Below are 13,092 nucleotides of genomic sequence, written 5' to 3' on the forward strand. Positions count from 1 at the left end.
TGCTAAACTCTTTCACCATCAGTCAGATAAAAAAAATTATAATAAGGTGCATAAGTGGAGTATGAGAAATAGAAGAAGAAAACCTTCAATTTTTGTCAAGGATATTAACTCGGGATAGGCCTTCATGACATTTTAAAGACAGTCGGTTTAAGATGCGGCCGCAAGGGCCATTCGTTTTTTCCAAACCATTTTAAGTCAATAATGCGTTAGAAGCTCCACCGAGAAATGCACTCATTCGAAAAGGTTATTTTTAAAATTCCGATTCACTTTGTCATACCCGTCTGTGGACTATATTTCATTTGTTGCAACCAACCAAAGTCTCCAGATCCGTAGATCCACAACCACATTTCCTGCCCCGCCTCGCTGAGCGGTCCATGACATGCATTCCTAGGACTTGAGCCGCTCTAACCATCATAGTTGGGCACAAGCCACAGGTGGTGCGTCCACTTTCCTTTGCATCCTATTGAGGCACCCACTCGTAAATATAATTCGTTTAGAACAACATAGCAGCCATGCGCAGACAAGGCTACTCTAAAATATTACTCCCATTTATCACTTAAATTTAGCAACGGTGTAAATTAACATGTCATGAACGCACGCATCGTAGGCTACAGCAAGTGTTACAACGAGTTTTAACATCTTCAGCCCCTTCAAAGTCGTCCAACTACAACATGTTCCGGTTAGAATGTTGTAGTGTTTCATTTATAAGAGGGTTTGGCGCTCAGCACAGCTGCAGCGGTGCTGCCCAGATGTTCGCAAAGAATGAGATATGACACCGTGACGTCACGCACATAAAGTAAAACCTCCCCGCGACTTGCAAACTTGCGAGTGTTCTGCAAAGACTACAGTTCAACTCGATACAACGACCACTGCATCATATTTGAGAGGTAAGCAAGAGTTACGGGTTTCTTTCATTTCGGTATGGATTTAGGCTAACACTTCAGGAAATGCTTATAACTAGGCTAAATAGAGAACAAAAAAAACATTTAACAGAACAATGCAATTGAATGGCAAATGTGAAATTATATGTTGAAGCATGCTTGCCTGGTTCACAGACCCAATGGAGACGGAACAATCTCTAACTACTTTTCAGATGTTCCAACATAATTTTATTGGAAATGACTTAAGGCTGCTTAAAACTGGTTGTTTTTTAGATGCGACAGGGAGAAATTAGGAAGTTGTATTTTGTAATGATAGACTGTTTTCACTTATATTAAATGCAATTTAATATGACCACGTTACCTTTTTATATGACATTACATGAGGAAACATGACATGTCTTCGGGGATTTTAGGCTATAGGTTCCAATTCGTTTTTTTGCAACAAAGTTAAGTTAGTGTAACGTATTAACTATTTGGACGGACGTCACTTAAGTTTATAAAATAGAGCGAGGCCCAACTATACAGACGTGTAAATGAGAAGTGAAAGAGCACGAGACCAGTCTTTTTCTTAATTAATTTCGTGAAATTAACTTTCAACTGGTTGGAATGGAATGAGGAACATCACAACCAAAGGCGGAGCTTGCCTTCACTGCAGATGGTTGCGAAGTATCAGAGTCAGTGAAATAGTGATACAGTGGGTGTTCTATTTACGCACACACCTCCCTGTCCCCGGTAGACTAGGCTATGTCACTACTCACAAGACGTGTGAGATATATTTTGTAACGGTCAGTTAGATCTGGGAACGCGCAATTTATGTCACTATGTAACTATAAGAGAGGCAGGAGACAGGAGAACATAGCGAAGCTCGAGCGTTCATTGTTTATTTACATGTCGATGAATATAGTGCTGTGTTTTTCTCCCTCTGCAGGCATAGATTATAGTAGATTATTGATTGATCTTTGATGTATTATAGTAGCTAACACTGCCGACTCAAGAATGTATTTTTGCTTCACCCATTGAAACTCCACTAGTGATCAGTTTAGTGATTATACATTTCATTTATCTTGTTACTCCTGTGACCTCTAGTGGTGGAAAACAGACATCGTGTTATTATTTTACAGAGATTACCTGGAAGACCCTGCAGACAGTTATTAGGAGGTGCACAGTTTCACTAAATATGTCTCTATATTACATTGATAGGAATTACGAAAATTATTGGAAGACAATCACAATTAGAAAAATGATACAAATATAATATAAATTGCTTGTTGAAATAAGAGGTTTAAAAAATGTTCCACATTTGATTTTAGGGCAGAGATGGCTTTTGTCATGGCCTCAGTGGACCCATATACTGACAACTGGAATGACGCAACTGGAATGGACGAAAACTTCTCGTGGCCAAGAAACTGGACTGAGGAGGACGACGAGTATTACGATGACTACTACGAAGACCAGCCTGAGCTGAGGAAGTCCCTAAACATCATGTCACTTGTCGTCTATTCCCTGGCGTTTGTCTTGGGTGTGCTGGGGAATGGTGTGGTGATCTGGGTGACTGGATTTAAAATGAAGAAGACTGTGAATACCGTGTGGTTCCTGAACCTGGCGGTGGCTGACTTCCTATTCACAGCATTTCTGCCTCTAAGCGTGGCCTACACAGCCATGGATTTCCACTGGCCCTTTGGCAGGTTCATGTGCAAAGTCAACAGCACCCTGAGCACGCTGAACATGTTCTCCAGCGTTTACATCCTCGTCGTGATCAGTGTGGACCGCTGCATTTCTGTGGTGAAGCCGATCTGGGCACAAAACCACCGAAGCGTGCAAAGAGCGTCAGCAGTGAGCCTTGTCGTCTGGTTCCTGGCCCTGGTGCTCAGTTCGCCCTCCTTTGTGTTCCGGGACATCGCTCCCGGTGTGAAGAACGGCAATATCATCAACTGTTTCAACAATTACGCCTCCTCAGACGACCATTCCCCCGAAGTGGTGGCATTGAGGTCACTGCGCCACTGTGTCATGATCATAACCCGGGTCATACTTGGCTTTGTGGTGCCATTTGCCATCATTGTGTCCTGCTATGCCGTCATCATTCATCGACTCAGGACGAGCCGCTCAATGTCGGGACGAACTGGCCGACCCTTCAGGATAATTGCGGCTGTTATCACTGCGTTTTTTGTGTGCTGGGCACCATTTCACATCATGGCGATCATTGAGATGATTAATCATATGAAGCCAGAGTCAGATTTCAGTCCAACTCTTCATCATGTCACAATGATTGGGGTTCCGATTACCAGCAGCCTGGCCTTCCTTAACAGCTGCCTGAACCCCTTGCTGTATGTCTTCATGGGTCAGGATTTCAAGGACAAGGTGCGCAAGTCCATCCTGAAGGTGCTGGAGACAGCGTTCACAGAGGAAGTGTCTCGCACCAACACGTACACCAACTCAATGATCACCAGCCGCAGTAAGGAAAAGTCATTTTCCGATGCAGAGGTGTGAGTTATTGCGTAGGTCCTTATCAGGGACATGTGAAGTCTGTGTCACTTCTCAAGAACAACCACTTTGGCCCAACGAAAGCATCAGACTACAAACACAGTGCTGGGGTGTGATATGTGAGCTTGAGCTGTAAATAACTGTTTATTTAATCAGTTCTGTATCTTCAGGTTGTGATCCTCCATGCAGTAGCCTGATATGAAAATGGGGTTTGAATGAAATACTACTATAGACTCGTTGAACTATCTGTAAATCAAGACATTTTATACATTGAAGGTGCATATAAACTACATGCACTTGAATTCAGAACTCCTCTTGAAGGTTCACAGAAGTGTACTGTGGGTGACCCAGTCACGCCCTACAGGAGTTTCAACAGACAGCACCCTGGGTAATTGCACTGAATAAAACCTGAGACATAACATTCCGCTTTAGAGGTTTGGAGGGCTTCCAAGATTTACTCCGCACACCTCCTAATGTGGTTAACTCATACATTTTTCTTTTAAATTAAAACTGTGCTATCACCACCAAAACAGTATGTTAGTTAATGCTGTGGACAGAACAAAATAAAAGTTCATCAAATCAAAGACCCATTAAGATTGGATGTAACCGTGAATATGGGATGTGCGTTATTAGCCAGCCCCAAAGTTTGACAAGCTGCAGCACAAAAATGAACCCCTGAGTGATCTTTCCCTCTTTTTGGTGACATTGAACAGGTACAGAATGTCAGTTTGGAAACTATCATTTATAGCCTCGTCTCTGAATAAAAGGTAGAGTGAGTGCTTTTTATAAATACATAAAAAGGGCTGAAACAGAGAAACAAAGTAAAGTGCACAGTAATATTAATATGGGGAACACTGTTTATTTATCATACCTTCAGTTACATCATCCAGAGGTCCAAACGCTTTTGACAAAAAAAAACTACCCCTGTACCTTTAAGACTAACTTATTAAGAAATTAACTATAACATATTTACTAAATATAATGAAAAGCATGCCATAAAATTGTTTTTGTATTTCTGCAATTGCGACAAAAACACGTGAACCCCTGGTTAGTAGTCAATGATGTCAGAATATTAGTCTATACAGGTTAATAGAGGTCAACACCTCTATTGTACATAGGTGAGTAAAAAAATAAATGTGTGTCAAATGTTTTTATGTGACCTTTTGTTTTGTTTTGAACAAAGCCAATTTATAAGGCTAAAGTGATTTCCATGTGTATATAAGTAAGATGGATAACTTCATATATCTGCATGACAAGACATTATGTAAGTGAAATATCAGTGACTAATTGACTTGTATTCTCCACTTGTATTTGAAAATGTGGCTGCAGCTGTACAGTCGCCCACAGGGCGTAAGTAGATACGTGTCAACCATTTTTTCATGCAGCTATCAGGACCATTTTATCAAGCCCTTATGGTGCCTCTAGTGTGCCGCCTTCAGTAAAGGTACAAGTATAATATTGCTTTGAGACTGAATATTTTACCCTGAAGAACTGAGATGCATTCTGTCTGTAAGATGTGTCACCACTGTTGTACATGGATGCATTTATGGATTTGATGTCACGTATTAAACATGCTCTAACAAACATAATAAAGACTAACCAGTATTTCATTTGAACAGGCTTTATGCATTATGACATCTTCACCTGTAATAAAACAAGTCTAATGTCGCAGAAGAAAATGCATCGCAGGGCTTCTGCTAACCTGTGCTCATAACTTTATAGCTGATGCAGTTCGCTGATGACCGTGTGGCTGTAGCCTGATAGTCAGATGAGAGATGTTTGAAACTAGTCATGTGGGTGTTCGCTACTATCCGCGGTAGGTCTTGGAACATATCCCCCGCGGATACAGGGGCCGTACTGTATTATGTTCATCACAGAACAGTAGCCTGGGCGAGACTCTTTCAGAACCAGACCATTTATAAGCCAGTGATAATAAAGTGCATAAACATGTAACATATATGGAAATTAAGAATACTCTAGCAACAAATGCACTCATTCGCAAAGGTTATTTTTGTATTTCCCATTCAATTTGTCATACCCTTCTGTGGACTGTATTTCATCTGTCGCAACCAACCACACTCTCCACATCCGTAATTTCACAACCACATTTCCTGCCCCCCCTTACTAAGCGGTCCATGACATACATTCCTCGGTCCGTTCAGACTATTTGTGTGTTGGGAAATAAAATCAATGATCCACTAATTAAAAGTCTGTGAATTAGATGAAATAAACATTTTCATAAATGTATTATGTCCATCTGTTAGTGCGTGTGTTTTCTTTATTTCTTCAAACATAATAAATATATAACACTTATAATTACCCTACGGTGGACTGAAGGATGTCAAGTGAATGTAATGTAACACATGTAATCTTAATATCTAGGTAGATATACCTCCCCAACCTACCCATGTCAACACCAAACAAACAAAAAAAAAGTCTAGTCCCAGGCAACAAAATATCAATTCAATAGTTAGAAATGCCCCAGTAGATATGCAGCAAGGGCGACCTTTCCCACCGATAGGTGGGTGTAGTATTTTGAGCAGCCACATGATGGCGCTATAGTATTGGAGTTCTGTTAGGATTTAGGATTATTAATGCCTAGATGTGATTCTTAGAAAAGGGCCAACACAGGCCTATAACTCTGAGACAACCCAGTGACATTTAATTCCACAAACTTGTTGACCACCTTATCCAAATTGATGATTGCAGCTCAATCTCATTCAATAAAGAGTAGTGCAAGTTGTGAGGTGTTCTTTGCCCTTGGTGGCACGCAAGCACGTTTTTTATAGTTTAAAGGGTGTCAGACTCCACATCAGCTTCATGGTTGCCCTCAAAGGGCTGGTTGTAACTTAAAGTTTAAGTTGAAATTGAAGGTATTTTGTCTAAAGCAACTTATAAATTGATTGTAATAGAGATTAGTGAGGGGAACATCTGAAGCTGGAATGATGACTTAAAACGTATTTAGACATATCTGGGTCACTAACACACCTTTAGGCTGGGGCTGCACGACCAGCAGCTGGGGTTGTCACGCCGTAGGCCTTTGTGGCGTCGCCATCAGCGACGTTCTCAGCGCTGTCCTCAGCGACGTAATCACCAGCAGCGTTGTCCTCGCCATCAGCGGCGCCATCACCCTCAGCGCCAGAGGCTGGGTCATCGGCGGGTACTGTGGGTGCTGGGTCAGCGGCGGGTACTATGGGTGCTGGGTCAGCAGCGGGTACTGTGGGTGCTGGGTCAGCTCTTGGCAGAGCGGGAGCGGGCGTCACCTGCTGAGCAGGTGCAGGAGCAAGAGGTGCGGGAGAAAGGGGCGCAAGAGCAGGAGTCATGACTGCTGCCGTTGCTTGAGCCAGAAGCGGCAGAGGAACTTTGGGAGCAGTGAGGTTGGGAACTGGAAGGGACCAGACATCGATGGGAAGTTGCACTGGGATAAGCCGGGGTGCTGGAACCGGAGCCCGGCGAGGTGCAGACACTGGTACTGGAGTAAGCTGGGGTGCTAGGTCGGCAGCGGGTGCTGGGTCGGCAGTGGGTGCTGCGGGTAATGGGGTGCTGGGGTGCTGCGGGGTCAGCAGAGGCAGCGGCTGCTGCGGATGGAGCTGCCTTCCCGCAACGGCAGGAGGCGGAGCAGCGGTGGCGGAATCCCTGAAGCTGGTCCTGGATAGCTGGATCTTCATCAGGCCGCCCAAACTCAGCCTTGAGGTGTGCCGCGAATGAGTCGAAGGTCTGGCCTTCTGTTACAGAGCGTCTGGACTCAGATGTAGGTTTTCATCTCTTAGCTCATCACCCACCATCCTCCAGCCAACTACCAAATAACCCTGAAAACATATATCTCAAAAGTCATGTTCAAAACAAATCAAATACCTACCAACATCACTAGGAGGGAAACATACCAGACAGAGTGAAATGGTGGAACAGAAAACAGCATTAAGTCAAAACCCAAAAGATGCTTACATTAGTTTTATTAACGGAATAATTAATGGTTCAACACGTCAAAGGATGATTGCAACTGCGGTACTACTACCCTCTGCAATGGTGTTTTTTTTACACACACACACATACACACACACACACACACACACACACTGTCAAACACACACACACACACTGTCAAACACACACACACACACACACACACACACACACACACACACACACACTGTCAAACACACACACACACACACACACACTGTCAAACACACACACACACACTCTCACTGGTAATTATAAGGAACAACTGTCAATTGAAACCCATCAATTATTCAGGTGAGTTCAAAGTTCACATAAAAGGAACAATCACACAATATGTAAATTGTACAATGTTTCAATTAAAGGGAAACTTTGAGTTTTCAAACCTAGGCCCTAGCAAGATGTGATGAGTGTCCTGAAATGTTCATCTTGAACGAAGAAATTGACCACTTGTATTCTTCCTAAATGGATTTAAACATTTAAGAAAGCTGACGTGATATAAATGTGTCCAGTAGTTATTTTAATAGTTTCTGAAATATTAAGAGCACATGAATGAAAACAAACACACGGTAACACATGAATGAAAACAAATATTTGTTTATTTGCTGTAACAGCCATTAACAAATTTGTGTTGAAAAAAGCAGCCCATCTCCAAGCAGAGGAGCCACCCTGAGATGAAGCCAGCTCAGTGGAAGAGCAGAACAGAGCCCAGGGGCCACAGCAGGAACAGGACACTGTGTGTAGCACTCCAGGCACTGTTGCACAGATTCCCCTCACAGCAGCGCAGTCCCGCAGCCACCGAGTCCATCTTTTGTGAAAACCCTCCAGAGCAGACACTTTTCACGGTAGCGTTTTTTCCAGCTATACTACCTAGTTGTGAAATTGGAAAACAGAAGAGAGAGAGAGAGAAACAATGAAACACCTAAAACTTATCCAAGTTGAACTAATCAGAATATTCTCTCAAACCTATACATTTTATCCACGCTCAGCCAATCAGAATATTCTCGCTCACTTGTGGAGAAACATTTTAGGACAATGGAGACTCGTGACAGCAGGTTGGTGTGCAATATGGCAAAGAGCCTATCTACAACTTTTTGGGAGACTTTGTCTGCATCTCTTATCCCGAGACCCCTCCATGATTGCTTGGCTGTCTCCATCGGCCTGCACCTGTAGGCCTGTTTTTCGAAAACAAGTCTCATCCCTGGGAACAGGCCTTTCTGCTTGACCTGACAAGACACCCACCTCTGCACGCGGGCCATTCTGACATACTAACATGTCCTAACAAGACACTAGTCCTGCGCACGGGCCTAATGACACTTGTTGTTGCAAAACTGCTTTATGTTCACCAAACCACTGTATTATAACCATGATTCTCACCAATATCGATTTGCAGAAGTGGTTTCAACCGCAACTGGCCTTTAGCTCAGAATATCTCGTGCAGAAGCATGAACACGGTATGTGTTTATTGCAGCAAGAGCTTTTCACAGGACATTTTCTTTCAGCGTTACACTTCTCTACGTCTCTTACACAAGCATACAATGGATTATACATAATAACAACATGGTTACATTTTTCTATCATATACGTATATATATATATATATACGCCTGATGGTGTGTATGTGTGTGTGTGCACGCGCGCCTCTTAACTAACTAGCGTGCACTAGGGCCCTTCATAATAGCATGCACTGGGGCCCGTCGTAACTACCTTACGCTACTGTGCTATACACTACCCATCCATCCAGCCGTAGAAATGGTAGGCAGCCAGATAATTTTGCCTTGAGATTTTTTATTTGAAGATTGGAGAATAAAAGGTTTTCGCTCTTGCCTGTGAGTTGCATCTCGGGAGTCAGGAACACCAGAACTTGGACATTAATACTGCTACACACAAGGACATTCATACACATTAGGACTGTTCCAAACGCACAACACTGCATACATGACTGGATGTTTATTGTTATGTATTGGTTTATTGTTTTTATTATTGTCTGTATTGTTGTATGTTTTTATGTGAATGTATATTGTCCATCTGGGACTGTACACATTACTGTGAACTCATCTAGGATTGCCCTAGTGAGACTGTGATATATTGTAAGGGGATGTATTAGAATTTGGTTTTGTTGAATAGGAGTCAATTTGTGTTTATATTGGTGTATATTATATTGATAATGTGTAATTGTCATAGTTATGAAATATATTGTTTAGTATGTCTTTTAGACATAAAGTGGGGGCTAAGAAGAAACCTGCATTACTCTATCAGAGATCAAACTTTTAAAGTGAATTTCAAAGAAAAGACAAGTATGAAACAGAAGTTATTACATTAACTTTGTTCAAAGCTATCAGCAAACTATGGTACAACAAATACCATGACGTCACGCATATAGAGTAAAACCTCCCGGAGACCTCTATATGTCAGCAAACATGCGAGTGTTCTGCAAAGACTACAGGACAACTTGAAACGATACAACGATTACTGCGTCATATTTGGTCAAAGAAGGTAGGCAAAAGTTACAGGTTTCTCTCACTTTGGTCTGTATTTAGGCTAACAGATCAGCAAATGCTTAAAACTAGGCTAGATAGAGAAAATAAATTAACAGAACAATGCAATTAAATGGCAAATGTGAAATTATGTGTTAAAGCATGCTTACGTAGCCTGGTTTACACACCAAATGGAGACGGAACAAGCTCTAACTACTTTTACATACTAACATACTACTAACATAATTTGAATGGAAATGACTTAAGGCTGCTAAAAACTGGTTATTTTTTTAGATGCACCAGGGAGAAATTAGGAGGTTGTATTTTTAATGATAGATTGCTTTCAGTTATATTTAAATACATTTTGATGGACCACTTTACCTTTTTATAAGACATTATGTGAGGAAACTTGACATGTCTTTAGGGATATTAGGCTATAGGCTACAATTTGTCTTAATAACAAAGTCAAAGTTCATGTGTAACTATTTGGATGGACGTCACTTAAGTTTATAAAATAGTGAGAGGCCCATCTATACTGACGTGTAAATGAGGAGGGAAAGAGCATGAGACCAGTGTTTTTCTTAATTCATTTTGTGAATTAACTTACAACTGGTTGGGATGGAATGAGGAACATCAGTGCCAGTGAGTGTTCTATTGACGCACACACCTCCCTGTCCCCGATAGTCTAGGGCTAGGGTCATCTAGGGTCATCTGCACAGTTTGACTAAATATGTGTCGATTTTATATTGATATGAAATATGAAAATGATTGGAAAACAATCATAATTAGATAAATGATGAAATATAATACAAATTATAACTGCTTGTTGCAAAAAGAGGTTTGAAAAATGTTCCACATTTGATTTTTGGGCAGATATGGCCTTTGTCATGGCCTCAGTGGACCCATATTCTGACTACTCGAATGAGACGGACGAAAACAACTCGTTGCCCAGAAACTGGACTGAGGAGGACGACGAGTATTATTACGATGACTACTACGAAGACCAGCCTGAGCTGAGGAAGTCCCTAAACATCATGTCACTTGTCGTCTATTCTCTGGCGTTTGTCTTGGGTGTGCTGGGGAATGGTGTGGTGATCTGGGTGACTGGATTTAAAATGAAGAAGACTGTGAATACCGTGTGGTTCCTGAACCTGGCGGTGGCTGACTTCCTATTCACAGCATTTCTGCCTCTAAGCGTGGCCTACACAGCCACGGATTTCCACTGGCCCTTTGGCAGGTTCATGTGCAAAGTCAACAGCACCCTGAGCACGCTGAACATGTTCTCCAGCGTTTACATCCTCGTCGTGATCAGTGTGGACCGCTGCATTTCTGTGGTGAAGCCGATCTGGGCACAAAACCACCGAAGCGTGCAAAGAGCGTCAGCAGTGAGCCTTGTCGTCTGGTTCCTGGCCCTGGTGCTCAGTTCGCCCTCCTTTGTGTTCCGGGACATCGCTCCCGGTATGAAGAACGGCACTATCGTCTGTTTCAACAATTACGCCTCCTCGGACGACCATTCCCCCGAAGTGGTGGCATTGAGGTCAATGCGCCACTGTGTCATGATCATAACCCGTGTCATACTTGGCTTTGTGGTGCCATTTGCCATCATTGTGTCCTGCTATGCCGTCATCATTCATCGACTCAGGACGAGCCGCTCAATGTCGGGACGAACTGGACGACCCTTCAGGATAATTGCGGCTGTTATCACTGCGTTTTTTGTGTGCTGGGCACCATTTCACATCATGGCGATCATTGAGATGATTAATCATATGAAGCCAGAGTCAGATTTCAGTCCAACTCTTCACCATGTCACAATGATTGGGTTTCCGATTACCAGCAGCCTGGCCTTCCTTAACAGCTGCCTGAACCCCTTGCTGTATGTCTTCATGGGTCAGGATTTCAAGGACAAGGTGTGCAAGTCCATCCTGAAGGTGCTGGAGACAGCGTTCACAGAGGAAGTGTCTCGCACCAACACGTACACCAACTCAATGCTCACCAGCCGCAGTAAGCAAAAGTCATTTTCCGATGCAGAGGTGTGAGTTATTGCGTAGGTCCTTATCAGGGACATGTGAAGTCTGTGTCACTTCTCAAGAACAACCACTTTGGCCCAACGAAAGCATCAGACTACAAACACAGTGCTGGGGTGTGATATGTGAGCTTGAGCTGTAAATAACTGTTTATTTGATCAGTTCTGTATCTTCACGTTGTGATCCTCCATGCAGTAGCCTGATATGAAATTGGGGTCACAAGGGATTAGTATGAAATACTATTATAGTATATAGCATATATCCACATGAGTGTTGCAGTGTGTCGCTTGTGCAATAAAAAACTGACTGAAGTCAGCCTTGTTTGTTTGTTTGTTGTTTGTTTGTTATAGACTCATTGAACCATCTGTAATTGAAGACATTTTATACATTGAAGGTGCATATAAACTACATGCACTTGAATTCAGAACTGCTCTTGAAGGTTCACAGAAGTGTACTGTGGGTGACCCAGTCACGCCCTACAGGAGTTTTCAACAGACAGCAACCTGGGTAATTGCACTGAATAAAACCTGAGACATAACATTCCGCTTTAGATAGGTTTGGAGGGCTTCCAAGACTTACTCCGCACACCTACTAATGTGGTGAAATGTGTTTTTTTTTTTTTTTTAAATGGCCCCCAGGTCACAGGCTGTGCTATCACAAGCAAAACAGTATGTTAGTTAATGCTGTGGAAAGAACAAAGATCAAGTTAATCAAATCAAAGACCCATTTAAATTGGATGTAACCTTGAATGGGGGGTGTGCGTTATTAGCCAGCCCCAAAGTTTGACAAGCTGCAGCACAAAAATGAACCCCTGAGTGATCTTTCCCTCTTTCTGGTGACATTGAACAGGTACAGAATGTCAGTTTGGAAATTATCATATATAGCCTCGTCTCTGAATAAAATGTAGAGTCTGTGCTTTTTACAAATACATAAAAAGGGCTGAAATAGAGAAACAAAGTAAGGTGCACAGTAATATTAATATGGGGAACACTGTATATGTATTATTATCATCCAGAAATCCAGAAGCATTTTCATGTTTTGACAACCAAAACTACACCTGCACCTTTAAGATTTGAAGTAGAACATATTTACTAAATACAATAAAAGATACAACACTGTCTTTGTGCAAAATCATGTGAACCAATGGTTTATTATCAAAGCCTCAAAATGTACAGGATCAAGAACTGACCTCTCTTTACTGAACAGTTTGCAGAACATTCAGTACTGCATTGCTGGTGCCTTGTCAATGCTGTCAGAATATTAGTCTAT

The 13,092-nt window shown here is 42.2% G+C and overlaps 2 protein-coding genes across 3 annotated transcripts; both read left to right on the forward strand.

The window, feature by feature from the left end:
* The first annotated feature begins 288 nt into the window (after positions 1 to 288).
* Positions 289 to 5,609, forward strand: LOC116222458 (chemokine-like receptor 1). Of its 2 annotated transcripts, none has more exons than XM_031576653.2 (2): positions 289 to 887; positions 2,192 to 5,609. In XM_031576653.2, exon 2 carries the CDS (start codon positions 2,199 to 2,201, stop codon positions 3,366 to 3,368), a length of 1,170 nt encoding a protein of 389 aa, XP_031432513.1. In that variant the 5' UTR covers positions 289 to 887; positions 2,192 to 2,198; the 3' UTR covers positions 3,369 to 5,609. The 2 variants fall into 2 exon arrangements, with proteins under 2 accessions (XP_031432513.1, XP_031432514.1); XM_031576654.2 differs by lacking the exon at positions 289 to 887 and adding an exon at positions 894 to 2,039.
* Positions 5,610 to 10,674: 5,065 nt separating this feature from the next.
* LOC105891713 (chemokine-like receptor 1) lies at positions 10,675 to 12,882 on the forward strand. The gene has a single exon (XM_012817894.3). The coding sequence runs from the start codon at positions 10,675 to 10,677 to the stop codon at positions 11,833 to 11,835; it is 1,161 nt and encodes a 386-aa protein (XP_012673348.2). The 3' UTR covers positions 11,836 to 12,882.
* The last annotated feature ends 210 nt before the right edge of the window (positions 12,883 to 13,092 follow it).

Source organism: Clupea harengus, chromosome 11 (assembly GCF_900700415.2).
Source record: "Clupea harengus chromosome 11, Ch_v2.0.2, whole genome shotgun sequence".
NCBI lineage: Eukaryota > Metazoa > Chordata > Actinopteri > Clupeiformes > Clupeidae > Clupea > Clupea harengus.